This window comes from Alosa sapidissima, chromosome 1, assembly GCF_018492685.1.
Source record: "Alosa sapidissima isolate fAloSap1 chromosome 1, fAloSap1.pri, whole genome shotgun sequence".
NCBI lineage: Eukaryota > Metazoa > Chordata > Actinopteri > Clupeiformes > Clupeidae > Alosa > Alosa sapidissima.
In genome coordinates, this window is record NC_055957.1 from 51,440,427 (window position 1) to 51,457,896 (window position 17,470).

At 41.1% G+C, this 17,470-nt stretch overlaps 1 protein-coding gene across 1 annotated transcript; it reads left to right on the forward strand.

Moving 5' to 3' along the window:
• The first annotated feature begins 5,446 nt into the window (after positions 1 to 5,446).
• LOC121716110 (myosin-7-like) lies at positions 5,447 to 17,257 on the forward strand. The gene is made up of 39 exons (XM_042102315.1): positions 5,447 to 5,537; positions 5,694 to 5,750; positions 5,942 to 6,149; positions 6,604 to 6,747; positions 6,846 to 7,002; positions 7,093 to 7,120; positions 7,332 to 7,428; positions 7,545 to 7,637; positions 7,718 to 7,781; positions 7,996 to 8,094; positions 8,196 to 8,299; positions 8,482 to 8,620; positions 8,753 to 8,871; positions 8,970 to 9,119; positions 9,385 to 9,555; positions 9,700 to 10,009; positions 10,125 to 10,192; positions 10,298 to 10,503; positions 10,666 to 10,789; positions 10,875 to 11,011; positions 11,099 to 11,354; positions 11,461 to 11,703; positions 11,797 to 11,973; positions 12,094 to 12,239; positions 12,345 to 12,435; positions 12,531 to 12,920; positions 13,034 to 13,160; positions 13,248 to 13,366; positions 13,465 to 13,661; positions 13,883 to 14,066; positions 14,204 to 14,369; positions 14,453 to 14,577; positions 14,690 to 14,998; positions 15,619 to 15,822; positions 15,909 to 16,205; positions 16,351 to 16,455; positions 16,559 to 16,654; positions 16,742 to 16,876; positions 17,136 to 17,257. Exons 3-39 carry the CDS (start codon positions 5,949 to 5,951, stop codon positions 17,154 to 17,156), a joined length of 5,799 nt encoding a protein of 1,932 aa, XP_041958249.1. The 5' UTR covers positions 5,447 to 5,537; positions 5,694 to 5,750; positions 5,942 to 5,948; the 3' UTR covers positions 17,157 to 17,257.
• Positions 17,258 to 17,470: the final 213 nt, after the last annotated feature.

The window sequence follows — 17,470 nt, forward strand, 5'->3', positions numbered from 1 at the left end:
GCAACATGGCACCTTTAAAACATCCAAAAAGACCTATAGTTCTACGGCGCTGAGCTAATGTTTCCCTTTGAACAACCATCCCGAGACTTTACCTCTAATCTTTTGCTGGTCCTCTGATGGACATTTTGGACAGCTGCACAGCCAGGCACACTCCACACTGTCCATATGCTGAAATAACTGTGCCTGCCCTCTCATGTGGTAATAAAATATGTACCAATGATATGCCTGGGGCTATTCTACCCAACAGTTCCATTTCAAACATACTTCCTGTATGATTGCTAAAAAAAAAAATGGAAAATCTTAAAATGCTTTCTGTAATAAAATTATTAGAATTTCTGAAGTTACATAATACATAATTGACTTGTGCTTACATAAATAAAAACAACATTAAGTTATGAAGGTATTCTAAGAAAATGTTTTTTTGAAATAATGATTTAATTAATATCTTAAAGCAAGAGCCCCTTGTGAACATGATGAGATGCAAGTGAATGGCTGAGTGCTTTACAGTATATGCTCAAGCAAATAGATAGACAAACATTAGATTCTGCTAAGACATGTCACCATTCAAAAGACTTAGCCTACCACCATCACTAGCACTATTTGAGTGACACCACCCTGTTTAGCCATAAGCCACCAGTAATAATTTGGCCTTGTTGTACATTGTTTAAAAATACTAGACATGGCATGAGGGACTAAGGATCTCTGGTGCCAGGACCCATATACCCACGAGAGAAATATGAGAATGCACAGGAGCAGTGCTGCTCAATGTCTGGACTCCCTCAAGTGGATCCCGTATTCACTTCCACTATGGATAGTACAGATAGCCATTAACTGCTCAACACCTCCCCACGGGTTGTTTCCCCTACCTGGCACTATGTCCAGTCTCTGTGGTGGGACTGCAGATTTAATAGGCTGTAAGTCAAATTGACAACAACACAGGACAACATGGCTGAGAGACGGCCATGGTGAGAATTTACTAATCAGACAGGTTGCTGGAGACACGGATTGACACATTCAAGAGAGATGCAGCTCATAAAACTACCTCACCTGTGTGTCGGACCACACTGCTCTCCAATGAACTCCAGGTTATTGTACAAACAAGGAGAGGTTAGAGGCACTGGCAGGCACTTGACCCTATCAAGCTAATCACCAAAGGAAGTGCCACTGATATGGCTGGGGCTACTCGGTGACAGGCTAGTGACAGGTCTGTGAAAAGCCTCTTCAGGGAGCAGACAGTGTTGGCTCCAACTTTGCAGAGGCCCTGGCCATTTCCTGATAACTAGATGAGAACTATCAACACACTGAGCTGTGATCACTTCCATACTCAACATACTGGTGTAGGACCTTTATGGAAAATGACTCCATGCTTAAAAATACACTCTAATTACATGCAACATACCATCATTACATTTCTCTTGAGTGCATAATTGTTTAATAAATATATATAAGCTGATCAGATGGGGTTTTTTGTTTCTTTTCAGTAACGTTCTTGCTCAAATTCAGAAAATCGGATTGGAGATGTATTACTGACTAGTGGATACCAGCTAAGGACGTCTATGCATACGGAACATAGTGGATATAAAACATTCAGTTTAATGTTTAACTCCAAACCATTAGAATGTTGCATTTTCTATTAATAATACAATAATAAAACAGGATATGTTGACATGCTGACGTATCATTCAGGGCACCACCTGAAGCATGTCACGTTTCTCAGAGGCCATGGTAAGTCCACATGAAATATTGCATGCATTCACTATTGAGTGGCAGGCACTCAAAATATCTGGTAATGAGGGAGTGCCAGTATGAAGTTATGAGTTGACCACTTAGCCCCAACACAGGTGTCAATCAGCCAGTACATCCCAGTATGCTCCAGGGAAACATGGAGGAATGTGTCCATTTTGTGTGTGCGTATGTGTGTGTGTGAGAGAGGTATAAATAAACCTCCAGACAAAGCATGATAAAAATGGCCACACTGAAAAGGTGCTCAGGCTCTCGACTGCACACTAAAGTGACAACAAATGTGACCTTGGTGCTCCCAGGAGAAAAGACCAGACGAGTCAAGTGGAGTAGGCTATAATAGCCACGGAGGAGAGCGGGGGGTGGGATCTGACCGGCAAATTAATAAACGTAAATGTAAATCTGAGAGAAGGGGAAATAAAGACATACAGTAGGGAGTGGGAGTGGCGGGGAAGTCTACTGTGCTGATGTGCAGTGGCGTCATGCCCATTGAAATAAAGGGGACACGTGCCCCCTCGGATTTTTCCTCCCTGATCATTTTTTTGGTCATAACTTTGTTCCTATTATGCTCCATAATAAGCCAGAGCCTATAACGACTCAAATGCATTCTTCTGGATGTGTAATAAACCGTACCAAAATAGCTGAAGACCGGTCAACATTAGCCCTTTTCCTAAAATTGGTGTCTGTGTATGTTCCCCTAACAACTCACAAGCGCATTGAGCTCGCAATGTTTTGCTTGTGTGAACTGTTACAGTTAACGCTACAGTTTGAACAGTTGAACTGTTTCAGTTACAGTTTACTACAGTCAATGGTGTTGAAGTGGTAAATAGTCTAGCTAAGTAATAAAAAGTAGTGGAATTATTTGTGGTTGACCAGGAAATTTTGACTTGGCGATCAGTTAGAACTATGGATTTGATGTTGGCCGCGAATTCAGAGCATTAGTTAACGTTAGCCTACATGGTGTCAGTGTAACGTAGCATAAGCTACTCTTACACATATTACAAATATTTGGCACAGTCTCCTGTTTCAATTGTTTCCAGTATCATAGAAACGAGGGTGTTAAATTTGCAGTGACTACCAAATCCAACCTATTAACATTAGGCCTACCAAGGCATTGCGTTGGATGTTTCTCAATCTCCACTTGTTCTCTTCACGTATGTGGCAGCTAATCCATGTAGTGAAAAGGGAGACCCTTTTAAAAGGAGGCCTAAAGTTGTTTTATATAGGATCGCTATGACCGTGATGTAGAGGGCAAGAAAGTATAATAGTCTCTCTCATGTGCTCATATCTTAGGTTATCAGGTCACTTGCTCATGATGTGCAGGTAGCAACTTACGGGCCTAGCCTATTGCTTGCCATAATGGTAATGAAAAATATATTACTAGTAAAATATTCAAATATTTAGTGTTAACCTTACTCAGCAGCACTGAAACCTGTCAAACTTCGTTCAAAGTCCTTCATCACATGAATTAAGATTAAACTAATTTAATTTCTGAGCGCCACAAAGTCAAACCTTAGCAACTTTTTAAATGTAAGATTGTTCTTAGGTCACATATCAATCAAATCATAACAACTGCAATGGTACTGTTTTTAAAATCATGTGTAGGCCTAGTACGCCTAAGTGTAAATGTTTGTGTCTAAACATGCTTTAATGAGCTTACACTTTAATAAGCTGAATTTGAGCTAAGGCCTACAGTTCTTTCACCAACCTATGTGTTTTACATTAACTTACAAAATAGATACTTTAGCTTAGTCCTCAGATAGATGAGGGTTGCTGTTTGCTCTGTTAAGGTATTTCTGTCCCTTCCAAGGTATGTTTAGCCAGAATTTCAAAATTTCCAGGGGGAGAAATCTCCGGCCCCCCTCTAACATGACACCCCCCCCCCCCCCCCCAAAAAAAAAAAATGCCTGATTGTGCCCCCTCTGAATTTTGGCTTGCATGACGCCCCTGCTGATGTGATAGACACATGTTAGTGGAACATATACAATCTGAATTCAGGACAAGTTGGGACGCTTTGTAAAATGTGAATAAAAAATGCTATGATATACAAATCATGTGAACCCTATTTAATTGAGAATAGTTCAAAGACAACATATCACCTGTTGACGGAGAAACTATTCATGGAAAATATGAGCACATTTTGAATTTGATGACAGCAACACGTCTCAAAAAGCTGGGATGGGGGGAAACAAAAGGCTGGAAAAGTTGTGCAATGAAAAAGACAACAAAAGGAGAAAAATTTTACAACTAATTAGGTGAATTGAATGGGGATAAAAAACAGCATCCCAAAGAGACAAAGTCTCTTAGAAGTAAAGATATGGAGTCATTCATCACTCTGTGTAAATCTGTGTGCAAATTACGAAACAATATGAGAATAATGTTTCTTATTGAAACTGCGAAGGATTTGAGGATTTTATCATCAACAGCACATAATATCATTAATATTCAGAGAATCCAGAGAAAAAGGACACAGGGCTAAACAACATATTGGATGACCAGGGTATCTTGGACCTCAGATGGCCCATTAAAAGCAGACCTGTTTCTGTGAAGAAAATCATTGTATGGGCTCAGGAAAACTTCTGATAACCATTGTCTATGAGCACAGTTTAATGGTCCATTCACAAAACTGGAAAAAGTGGAAACTTTACCATGCAAAGAAGAAATTTTATTTAGACATGATACAGAAATACTACCATCCTATTGGAGCCTGAGCTCATGAAAAATGGACAGATTTAAAGTAAGAAAGAGGACTATTCAACTATCCAACATATCCAAATTGTTATTGTGGAGGTGCATTAGTGCCTATGGCATGGACATTTTACACATCTGGTAAGACACAATCAATTCTGAGTGATATACACAGGTTTTGAGCAACACATACTGTCATCCAGACAATATCTTTTCAGGGAAGACCTTGAATAATTCAGGAAATTGGCGAAATTAATTTTCCACATACAGTATTTAAACAGTATTTCTCCATATAGGAAGAGTCCAGGTACTAAAATTACCTATCTGCAGTCCAGACCTGTCTAATTGGGAGCATAATGGAATGGAAAAAAATATTAAGAAGTCGCCAGACTGTTGAGCAGCTGAAATCCTATATCGGGGAGGAATGGGACCACGTTTCATTCTCAAAACTCTAGCAACTGATCTCTTCAGTTCCTAAACATTTACAGAATGTTTTTAAATGAAGAGGTGAAGCAACACAGTGGTGAAAATGTCCCTTTCCCAACTTTTTGAGACGTGTTGATGGCATGATGAACATATATTTTCCAAAAAAAAATACAATTTCTCTTCTTCAACAGTTGATATGTTGTCTTTGAACTATTCTCAATAGGGTTCACATGATTTGTAATTTTTTATTCACATTTTACATAGCGTTCCAACTTCTTCCAAATTCAGGTTGTAGACTGTGGGAGAGATGGAACACACAGGAGGGAAGAATGCCATGTAAAGTACTGTTGTATCAGAGAGCTAATACACACATCACTGACTCAGAGGAGAGATATGCAGCATTCCTGACTGTGGACCACAGCAGCCCTGCTGAAGTAGGAGAGAGGGAGAATGTGAGGGAGTGTGTATCTGTGTGTGTGTGTGTGTGTGGGGGGGGGGGGTGCTGAGTGCTACAACACCTATGGGTGATATGGGTGCCAAGGAGAGGGGACCTCCACATGGCTCTGTCCTTGGCCTTATAGGGCAGGGGCAGCACAGCGGGGGTTATATATTTGATGCCCTTCATCACAGGAGACCTTACTGGACCCAACACAGTACAGTCGTCGCTCTTGTCCTTGCGTAGAGTGAGTCCTACTAAAGTGCATTTTCATGATAACATTATTTTGTGTGCAGTCTTGGTTTAAGACAAATCTGTTGTGTAATGAAATGTGATGCTGCACTGCAATTGTAATTAAAAGATGCTGTCTATCTTGAATGTGACCTTGACATGTCATTTTCAGGTAAAGCAACAAGCCTCAGAGGTCTCCTTTCATCTTTGGTGGGCTTTGAGCCAGCAGGTAAAGTCTTAATTTGTTTTCAGCAAGTTATTAACCATACTTTTTCTGAAATGTCACACTACTGAGATTAAAAAAACAAAACATGACAAACATACAAAACATAATAATATTTCTGCCAGAGCCAGAGCAAGATATAGATGAAAAGAGTTTAGGACGCATTTGAAGTCTTTGTTTTTCAAACCTCTTCCCAGACTAATCATGGGGGATGCAGAGATGTCAGTGTTCGGAGAAGCGGCTTCGTTCCTACGTAAGTCCGACAAGGAGCGACTGGAGGCCCAGACGAAGCTCTTCGACATGAAGAAGGAATGTTTCGTGCCAGACCCAGTGGAGGAGTTTGTCAAAGCTTCAGTCGTGAGCCGGGAGGGAGACAAGGTCACTGTGGACACTGCGAATGGGAAGGTCAGTGTTGAGGAGAAATCAGAAATCTACAGTAGATCACCATCTTTGTGTCAACTGAGGATTGCATTCACAAGGCAAACCACATGTGAATTAATGTTGCAATGTTTTTTACCTTGTCTCATAAATTGGAACACAGACTCTACAAAGAGCAAGCCAACAGATTTTCAATAAAACCATAAAGGGCATTGATTGTTAGCTTGAAATGCATACTTCTTAAGCATTAAAAGAAATAATAAACCCCAATATCAAATGCCAGTTGAATTTCGCCACAGCTCAAGAACTGAGCTTATTTTAGCCTCTGAAAGACTGTACTGATTAATTGTATTATGTTGCATATTGCATTATGTATTGTGTGTATGTGTGTTTGTGTGTGTGTCATCAGTATTCAGTGTATCAGAACCTCTCAGACACTAATATATGAGCCAATACATTCTTCTGTTTCATTAAAAATCAGACTGTCACATTCAAAGAAGACCAGATTATGCAACAGAATCCCCCAAAGTTTGACAAGATTGAGGACATGGCCATGTTAACTTTCCTTCATGAGCCTGCTGTGCTGTTTAACCTCAAAGAGCGTTATGCAGCATGGATGATATACGTGAGTCTAAAAACATACATACCTTCAGGGCTTGCGTATTCTGTCACATCATGGTAAATGGTAAAACAAGGTAACTTTATTTAGTCGTTCCTCTACAGACCTACTCTGGGTTGTTCTGTGTCACTGTCAACCCCTACAAGTGGCTGCCAGTGTACGACAAGCAGGTCGTCACTGCCTACAGAGGCAAGAAGAGGAGTGAAGCTCCCCCTCACATCTTCTCCATCTCTGATAACGCCTACCAGTACATGTTGGCAGGTACATTGGCAATACCATGTAAGCTGTTGGAGCAATGTTGGAATCTAAATTTTTAATTCAAATAACCTTGTGGCTATGATTTATCTGCAGATCGAGAGAACCAGTCAATCCTGATTACGTGAGTTCAGCACCTTTCACAACTTGAAGCAGAGTTCAGTTATTCAGTTCAACAAACAACTTTCATTTCTTCACCTGTGTGTGTCCATTTTAACAGTAGTTACTATGTCTAATTGTTAAAGTTTTCAAGTTGCCATTCTGAAAGCATATTTCAGATTTGTAGATGTTGATGGATTTCACTAAATTCAAACCTTGTGCATTTCACCATCCAGTGGAGAATCTGGTGCAGGAAAGACTGTCAACACAAAGAGAGTCATCCAGTACTTTGCCAGCATTGCAGCCAGTGGTGCAAAGAAGGATCAATCTAAGGTTCCTATTTTTAAGCTCTTGTATCTTTGTAGAGTGGTAAAAAACAAGATGTAAAAATACTATAAAGTCCCCATATGGCTTCAAAATCCATAACACTGATTTCATTATTTTGCCAGGGCACCCTGGAGGATCAAATCATCCAGGCTAACCCAGCTCTTGAGGCCTTTGGCAATGCCAAAACTATCAGAAATGACAACTCCTCAAGATTTGTAAGTCATTTAGTATTTGTTAACTTAAAATATATACATTCAATGTTTAAATACAACTCACAGTCCTCCTACCTTTTTAGGGTAAATTCATCCGAATTCACTTTGACACCAGAGGAAAGCTGGCTTCTGCTGACATTGAAACATGTATGTTTTTCTTTGAGTTCTCATCACATACACAACACCATATGGAAGCATGAGCTAAAGTAGAGCATTAGCTAGTATTAATGTTTATTCTATCAAAGTTGATGGTATGTCCCCAAAGAGTTTACTAATAGTAAATTACTGTTGGTTATGGGAACCTTCATGTAAAGTGTTTCTTGTGAAATGGTTACTAGGATAACTGTTTTGTATGTTTTAGATCTCCTTGAGAAGTCCCGTGTCACCTTTCAGCTCAAAGCTGAGAGAGACTACCACATTTTCTATCAGATGTTGTCAAACAAGAAACCTGAGATACTCGGTGAGCACTTATAGCTTTACAATTGTACAGAACAGTATGCACAGTTACCAGCAGTTTGGAATTGAAGCTGAAAAACAGCCTGTTTCCTCTCACTCCTGCAGAAATGTTGCTGGTGACGGCAAACCCCTATGACTACTCTTACATCTCTCAGGGGGAGACCACAGTGGCTTCTATTGACGATGCTGAAGAGCTAATGGCCACCGATGTGAGTCATAGCATAAGTTAGCATCGCTACAAAGTCAAGCAGTCAAAAGAAGCAACTTTATATTATCATGTTATGATCTTCTGTGAAATTCATAAATGTTTAGGTTTTCCATTCTTATTTATCTGTTGAAATGTCTGCACCATATATAAAGATTGAACTGACTTTTTTTTTTTTTACTTTAGGAAGCTTTTGATGTCCTGGGCTTCACTGTGGAAGAGAAGAACAGCATTTACAAGATGACTGGTGCCATAATGCACTATGGCAACATGAGGTTCAAGCAGAAGCAGCGTGAGGAGCAGGCAGAGGCCGATGGCACTGAGGGTCAGTTCAAGGTTCACTAGGCCAGGGATCAACAAAGCAGAAGGAAATTTACTGATGATAGAAATACATTAAAAGCCATTAAAAATGTGAGCAATGAAAACAGACTTGATAATAAGAATCGTTTTGCCACAGATGCTGATAAAGTCGCGTACCTGATGTGCCTGAACTCTGCTGACCTCATCAAGGGTTTGTGTCACCCGAGGGTCAAAGTAGGCAACGAGTGGGTCACCAAGGGCCAGACTGTCGATCAGGTAGATCCACATCCAATACGAAATACTAATACGACTCTGTTATTATTTATAATAACTATGTCCATGCCCTGATAACCTTATTTATTTTCAATTTACAGGTGTATTATGCCATTGGTGCACTCTCTAAAGCGTGCTATGAAAAGATGTTTCTCTGGATGGTAGTGAGAATCAACCAGTCTCTGGAGACAAAACAGCCAAGACAGTACTTCATTGGTGTGCTGGATATTGCTGGCTTTGAGATTTTTGATGTACGTCACTATATATTCATATAGATCATCCAAAGCACTAAATATAGATTAGAGTCCTATAATTCACTAAGTGTACATAAGAATCCCCACACTTTATCTTTACAAATGTGCTGTATACATCTCTTTTGATTAATTTTAAATTGACCAAGTTATTTATGTTCAACACTTTTGAATGCTATAAACACTCTCATTGTTCTCATTCAGATTGTGCTCAATCGTTTCTTCATTATATATTGACCGACTGACCAAACCATTTATGTTGCAGTTCAACACGTTTGAGCAACTATGCATCAACTTCACCAATGAGAAGCTGCAACAGTTTTTCAATCATCACATGTTTGTGCTGGAGCAAGAAGAGTATAAGAAAGAAGGAATTGAGTGGACATTTATAGATTTTGGAATGGACTTGCAAGCTTGCATTGACCTCATTGAAAAGGTTTGTGCCAACAATAGCAAGTGCTCATTACGTTCAACGCAAAAGATGCATGTCTCTATATGACATACCCAACTTAGGGATCTTCACATACCGCATAATCAATAATACATGCTCAACTCAATCTCATTCTCTTTTTCTTTTCAGCCTATGGGTATCATGTCCATCCTTGAAGAGGAGTGCATGTTCCCTAAAGCCAGTGATACAACATTTAAAGCAAAGCTTTATGACAACCACCTGGGGAAATCCAACAACTTCCAGAAGCCAAGAAATGTCAAAGGAAAACCAGAGGCCCATTTCTCCCTGGTTCACTATGCTGGCACTGTGGACTACAACATTTGCAACTGGCTGGTGAAGAACAAGGACCCTCTGAATGAGACGGTTGTTGGACTTTACCAGAAATCCTCTCTAAAGTTACTTTCAATTCTATTTGCAAACTATGCTGGAGCAGAAGCAGGTATGTCCAGCAATGAAAAACAAAAACACACAGAAGTTGTTATCTTATACTATATACTGTATATTCCACGTATAAGTAAACATTAACAGAAAAAATGTTTTGTCATTGTTTTCAGGAACGGAGGGGAAGAAAGAAAAGAAGAAAAAGGGATCCTCCTTTCAGACCGTGTCTGCACTTCACAGGGTAAAAGAGAACTATTTTGGCAAAAACATAACGTAACACTGATACTACTGGTTCAGGAAAATTAGATTCAGATTCAGTTTTGACATGGAGTCTAATCTGTTACAGGAAAACCTGAACAAGTTGATGACGAACCTGAGGTCCACTCACCCCCACTTTGTGCGCTGCCTCATCCCCAATGAGACCAAGACTCCTGGGGCGATGGAGAACCCCTTGGTGATGCACCAGCTGCGCTGTAACGGTGTGCTGGAAGGCATCAGGATCTGCAGGAAGGGCTTCCCCAACAGGATTCTGTACGGGGACTTCAAACAGAGGTGACAATATTTAGTCTATTATTTAATTTTTTCCCATAAAACATAGTTCCATACTCTGTTTTGGGGACATCCTTTTGTCTTCACATGTTGCCTGAATGCATGCCTTACTTGACCAAATTATCTACATGAGTAATTTGATTTCAATGTTCTTCAACTGGACAGATATCGTATCTTGAACCCTAGTGCAATTCCTGAGGGCCAGTTCATAGACAGTAAAAAGAGTGCAGAAAAACTACTGGGATCGCTGGATATTGACCATATGCAGTACAGATTTGGACATACAAAGGTATTACTGTGGAATTTGAAAATCCTTCTATGACATGAAAAAAAAAACATAATCGATTAAAGATGAATGCTTTGATTTTTCAAAGGTGTTTTTCAAAGCTGGTCTTCTGGGTCAACTGGAGGAGATGAGAGATGAGCGCCTTTCTAAGATTATCACCTTGATCCAAGCCAGGTCCCGTGGTCTCCTCTCAAGAATTGAGTATCTAAAGATGGTGGAGCGAAGGTATCTGAATCACACTTGCCAAACCATTGCCTGCCTTGTGTATGCCAAAGTAATGTCATTAATAATTAAATTCACTTTCCCTCACAGGGATGCCTTACTTGTCATACAGTGGAATGTACGAGCCTTCATGGCAGTCAAGAATTGGCCGTGGATGAAGCTTTTCTTCAAGATCAAACCCTTACTGAGGTCAGCTGAGAATGAGAAGGAGATGGCCAACATGAAGGATGAATTCCTGAAGTTGAAAGAGGCTTACGCCAAGTCTGAGGCTCGTAGAAAGGAATTAGAGGAAAAGATGGTCACGCTTCTCCAAGAGAAAAATGACCTTCAGCTTCTAGTCCAGACTGTGAGCTCTTAATATACTCATGTTGACAAAACAATTCCCTGCTACCATAAACTTCAGAAATGTAATGTACGTTTTTACATACCTTCACTGGTTTGTCTTAAAACAGGAACAAGATAATCTCTGTGATGCTGAGGAGAGGTGTGAGGGGCTGATCAAGAGCAAGATCAGTCTTGAGGGCAAAATCAAAGAGCTGACTGAGAGGCTGGAGGACGAGGAGGAGATGAATGCTGAGCTGACTGCTAAGAAGAGGAAGCTGGAGGATGAGTCCTCTGAGCTCAAGAAGGACATTGATGACCTGGAACTCACCTTGGCTAAAGTGGAGAAAGAAAAGCATGCCACTGAGAACAAGGTTTGTGCTTGATGAGAGTCACCTATTTGCATACCAATATTATTTCAGTGTTTAAAGTACAGTAATAAAATGAGCTAAATGTGATCACTATAGGTCAAAAATCTGACTGAAGAAATGGCAGGCCTTGATGAAATCATTGCCAAGCTGACCAAGGAAAAGAAAGCTCTACAAGAGGCACATCAGCAGACTCTAGATGATCTGCAAAGTGAGGAGGACAAAGTCAACACCCTCACCAAGGCCAAAACCAAGCTGGAACAGCAAGTGGATGATGTGAGTGTCTCTTGCTAAAACATTTGCAAATATGTGAGGTTTGTGTACAGGGCTAGCAGTTTTATCTGTTTACCATTTTGTCATGATTAATAAGTGTTTTTCCTCTTTTTTCTACACCAGCTTGAAGCCTCTCTGGAGCAAGAGAAGAAAGTACGGATGGATCTTGAAAGAGCCAAGAGGAAGCTTGAGGGTGACTTAAAGTTGACCCAAGAGAATGTCATGGACCTGGAAAATGACAAACAACAGCTGGAAGAAAGACTAAAAAAGTATGTTTTAAGACATTGTATTTTACACACAATACATTCAGTGAGCCCAGCTAAACGTTCGCACACTACCTGATAAAAATTATAACCAATGACTACATCTTCTAGGAAGGATTTTGAAATCAGCCAACTCAATAGCAAACTTGAAGATGAACAATCCATTATTGCACAGCTCCAAAAGAAACTGAAGGAACTTCAGGTATTTTAAGTGTACTACACTTACATACTTATCATTATGAAGATAATCATGAATAATATTTACAAGTATAAGTCACATATTCAATGTTATCCTAGGCACGAGTAGAGGAGCTGGAAGAAGAGCTTGAGGCAGAGCGAGCTGCCAGGGCTAAAGTGGAGAAACAGAGAGCAGACCTGGCCAGAGAGCTGGAGGAGATCAGTGAGAGGCTGGAGGAGGCTGGTGGAGCCACTGCTGCCCAGATTGAGATGAACAAGAAGAGGGAGGCCGAGTTCCAGAAGCTCCGCAGAGACCTTGAAGAGGCCACTCTGCATCACGAAGCTACGGCCGCCACCCTGAGGAAGAAACAAGCCGACAGCGTAGCTGACCTGGGAGAGCAGATAGACAACCTGCAGAGAGTCAAGCAGAAGCTGGAGAAGGAGAAGAGTGAACTCAGGCTGGAGCTGGATGATGTGGTTGCAAGTATGGAGCAGATTGTGAAGACCAAGGTAAATTCCTCAAAGCAGCTGTAGACATTGATGCTCCAGTTTATTCTCTCTATGATACAGGAAAACAAAACAATAACAATGCCACTTTTGATTCTACCTACCTCTTCCTGTAGACTAACCTGGAAAAGTTGAGCAGAAGTTTAGAGGACCAACTCAATGAATACAGGAACAGAGGAGAGGAGAGCCAAAGATCTTTAAATGACACTACAACCCAGAAAGCCAAGCTTCAAACAGAAAATGGTTAGTAAAATGATAATACTCATGTAGTGATAAATGCAGATATGCGAGACAACTTACAAAGTCACACCATATATTGTACCTTTGTAGATGAGTTGGGAAGACAACTGGAAGAGAAGGAGGCTTTAATCTCACAGCTGACAAGAGGCAAGAACTCTTACAATCAACAGCTTGAAGATCTCAAAAGACAGCTAGATGAGGAAATAAAGGTAATTCCCATGTCGTAACTTGTTTTCCTTAACAATCTCATTTTATGATCACCCTAGCTGATTTCACAGTCCTAATATCCATTATTTTCTTTTCCCAGGCCAAGAATGCTCTTGCTCATGCAGTGCAGTCTGCTCGCCATGACTGTGACCTGCTCAGAGAGCAGTATGAGGAAGAGCAGGAGGCCAAGGCAGAGCTGCAGAGATCCATGTCCAAGGCCAACTCTGAAGTGGCTCAGTGGAGAACCAAGTACGAAACTGATGCCATCCAGAAGACTGAGGAACTGGAGGAAGCAAAGTAAGAAATCCAACTGATATGTTATATAGGAAATAAATAAATAGCTCTACTGGCTACATGTTATATTGTGCAACGACTTCACAAGTGTCTGTTCCTAAGATGTAGGAGCTGCTTCAGTTTGCATTCAGCTACCACTACAAACAAGGTCCATGTTTGCATAAAAATAACATCCAAAAAAGGTTGACCACAATTTGACTTTTTTTCCTGACTCGCCCTTTCAGGAAGAAACTGGCTCAGCGCTTGCAAGATGCTGAGGAAGCTGTGGAGGCTGTGAATGCTAAATGCTCTTCTCTGGAGAAGACCAAACACAGGCTCCAGAATGAGATTGAAGATCTCATGGTGGATGTTGAAAAATCCAATGCAGCTGCTGCCACCCTTGACAAAAAGCAAAGAAACTTTGACAAAGTGAGATTGCCCTTTATTTATGTATTATGTTTGTAAATAGTTCACATTACTAATCATCATTTGAAATGTACATGTGTGTCACCATTACAAAAGTCTGCCCGTTGATCCATGCCAAATTTGTGGACTCTCTCCACAAGGTCTTGGCAGAGTGGAAGCAGAAGTATGAGGAGTGTCAGTGTGAACTGGAGAGCTCCCAGAAGGAGGCCAGGTCCCTGAGCACTGAACTTTTTAAACTCAAGAACTCCTACGAGGAGGCCCTGGATCACCTTGAGACACTGAAAAGAGAAAACAAGATTCTCCAAGGTATAACGCTTAATAGTCATACACATTTAAAACACCCTTACTGTCTTGCATTCTAATCTTTAACAATACTTTTTTTTGTTCAGAGGAAATTACTGACCTAACCGAGCAACTCGGTGAGGGAGCTAAAACAGCCCATGAACTGGAAAAGGTCCGTAAACAGCTGGAGCAAGAGAAATCTGAAATTCAAGCTGCTCTGGAGGAGGCAGAGGTACAGCAAGCATCAACAATCCTCCAAAAACATAGATTATATATATATATCATAAATTGTGGCTGGGTGTGTAGTTACGACCATTGCTTTACCACGCTGTGTTGTTTTTTAGGGTTCTTTGGAGCATGAGGAGGGTAAAATCCTGAGGACCCAGCTGGAGTTCAACCAGGTGAAAGCTGACATTGAGCGCAAACTGTCTGAGAAGGATGAGGAAATGGACCAGTGCAAGAGAAATATGCAAAGAACCATTGACACCCTTCAAGGCTCTCTGGAGTCCGAGACCCGCAGCAGGAATGAGGCCCTCAGGATTAAGAAGAAGATGGAGGGCGACCTCAATGAGATGGAGATCCAGCTGAGTCAGGCCAACAGACAGGCAGCAGAGGCCCAGAAGCAGCTCAAGGCTGTTCAGGCTCATCTGAAGGTGGGTAGAAATTCAATTGTGTTATGGATATCGTAACATCCCCAATTATGACCACTTTTGTTCAGAAATTCTAAAACAATGATGTTTTTTAACACTTCAAAATAACATTTGCTAAATGAACCTTACATTTTTCAGTAGCCATAGGTGTGTAGATTTGAACAAAATCTGGTTTGGTTCTTAACGGGAGCATTTACTGCCTGAAATATCCGGTTTTGTTTACCACGCTCGGAGTTATAGTGCTGGCCTGATGGGTCACCTATTTAAGCGGTTTCAATGACACATGAACTGTTAGACCGAGAATTCTCGTCATGAAATTAAAATTCCACTGGAGCTCCAAGCGGTTGTGTACACGCAGCCTTACAACACTGTTTACAGCTCTTCGAGTCACGGTAAAATGTCATTTTTGGTACATAGCTAATTTAGATACACCTATGGTGTGGGTGGTTGCGTTTCTTTCGGAGTCCGCCGTCTTGGTTTGAATAGAAATGGATATTAAGTGACACATACACGCAAGACGGTGGAAATACGGGACCGACGGTAATAGGGGGAGTTCCGATACATGGGATACACATTAAAGTTAGTGACTCAAACAAGCAAGCCCTTCTGTTGTTTTTCTTTAGGATTCACAGTTGCAGTTGGATGACTCCCTTCGTTGCAGTGATGATCTAAAAGAGAACGCTGCGATTTTAGAGAGACGTAACAACTTAATGCAGGCCGAGCTGGAGGAACTGAGGAACTTGGTGGAGCAGACTGAGAGAGGCCGGAAACTGGCTGAGCAGGAGCTGCTTGATATCACTGAGCGAGTGCAACTGCTCCACTCACAAGTATGAGAATGATAATTACTGGTGAGTTTTTCTTGATTGCATGATCATCACCTTCATCGTATTGATGCTGTTGTCTTTACATACAGAACACCAGTCTCCTGAACCAGAAAAAGAAGACGGACAGTGACATAACCCAGCTTCAGGGTGAGGTGGAGGATGCAATTCAGGAGTGCAGGAATGCTGAGGAGAAAGCCAAGAAGGCCATCACTGATGCTGCCATGATGGCAGAGGAGCTGAAGAAGGAGCAGGACACCAGTGCTCACCTGGAGCGCATGAAGAAGAACATGGAGCAGACCATTAAGGACCTGCAGCACCGCCTTGATGAGGCAGAACAAATCGCCATGAAGGGGGGCAAGAAGCAAGTGCAGAAGCTGGAGGCTAGGGTAGGTGTTAAATGCATTGCCTGTCCATTATTTATTTTGTCCACAGAAAAGGAATACTTTTATAGATATGCTCAATTGATCAATATGCTAGTGCATCTAGAGTGATCATGGAAAAAATTGTTTCACTACACATGTAACTCGGCAGGTCAGAGACCTGGAGATGGAGGTAGAGGCCGAACAGAAGAAATCTAGTGAAACTGTGAAGGGTATCCGTAAATATGAACGCCGCATCAAAGAACTCACCTACCAGGTAAAAATCTTTAACCACTTAGGTATTCTTTCGATTTACTTTTGAATTTGGCAAACAAAATCAAATGAACTGAAATGGTGGCTGCTTGTTGTGTAATATGTAGACTGAAGAGGACAAGAAGAACCTGGCTCGCTTGCAGGACCTAGTAGACAAACTGCAGCTGAAGGTCAAGGCCTACAAGAGATCTGCAGAGGAGGCTGTAAGTAAATCCTACGGCCAAACTCTGTTGAATTTGTTGAATCTGTGATTTAAGACCAAAGCTGATCCTTGTGTACCTGACATACAGGAGGAACAGGCTAATGTCCACCTTGGCAAGTTCCGTAAACTGCAGCATGAACTGGACGAGGCCGCAGAGAGAGCCGACATCGCTGAGACTCAAGTCAACAAGCTGCGTGCCAAGAGCCGGGATGTGGGCTCTAAGGTTAGTTAAACATTGCACAGTGCTTGAGTAAAGGCTCTATCAGACAGGTTGACCATACAGGTTAAATACAAAAAGAGAGCAACTGAATAACCATGAAAACGACCATTATTACTGGCATTGGCAGCCCTTAGTTATTAAGTTTTAGGTTTAAATATTTTCAATGTTTAAATAAAATACTGGTTAAATGATACATGAACACAGGCAAGTGCAGAAAACATGTGTCATATCCTGACTACTTTTTCCCTCCCCATTCCAACAGAAAGGGTTTGATGAGGAATGAAGCCATTCTGAAACCCCCCCTTACTGAGTGCAGTAGATGACTCCTTAAAGAACACTGTCCTCTTGTATCTGTGTGGAATAAAATCACCTTCAGCAAACTGACTTTTGTCTTTGACCTGGTTTCATTAGCCCACACTAAATATCCTAACAGTTCCCTAACAAAGCTGATTAAACTGGTAATCTGCTCCTCCAGATTGCGTGTACTTTGCTTCCTCCTTTACAAAAATGAAGTTGGCTAGTTGCAGCTGTTAGGTCATATGAGTTCAGCTATGATCATTCATTATGATGTTGGTAGTTGTAGGCCTATGTGTGTGC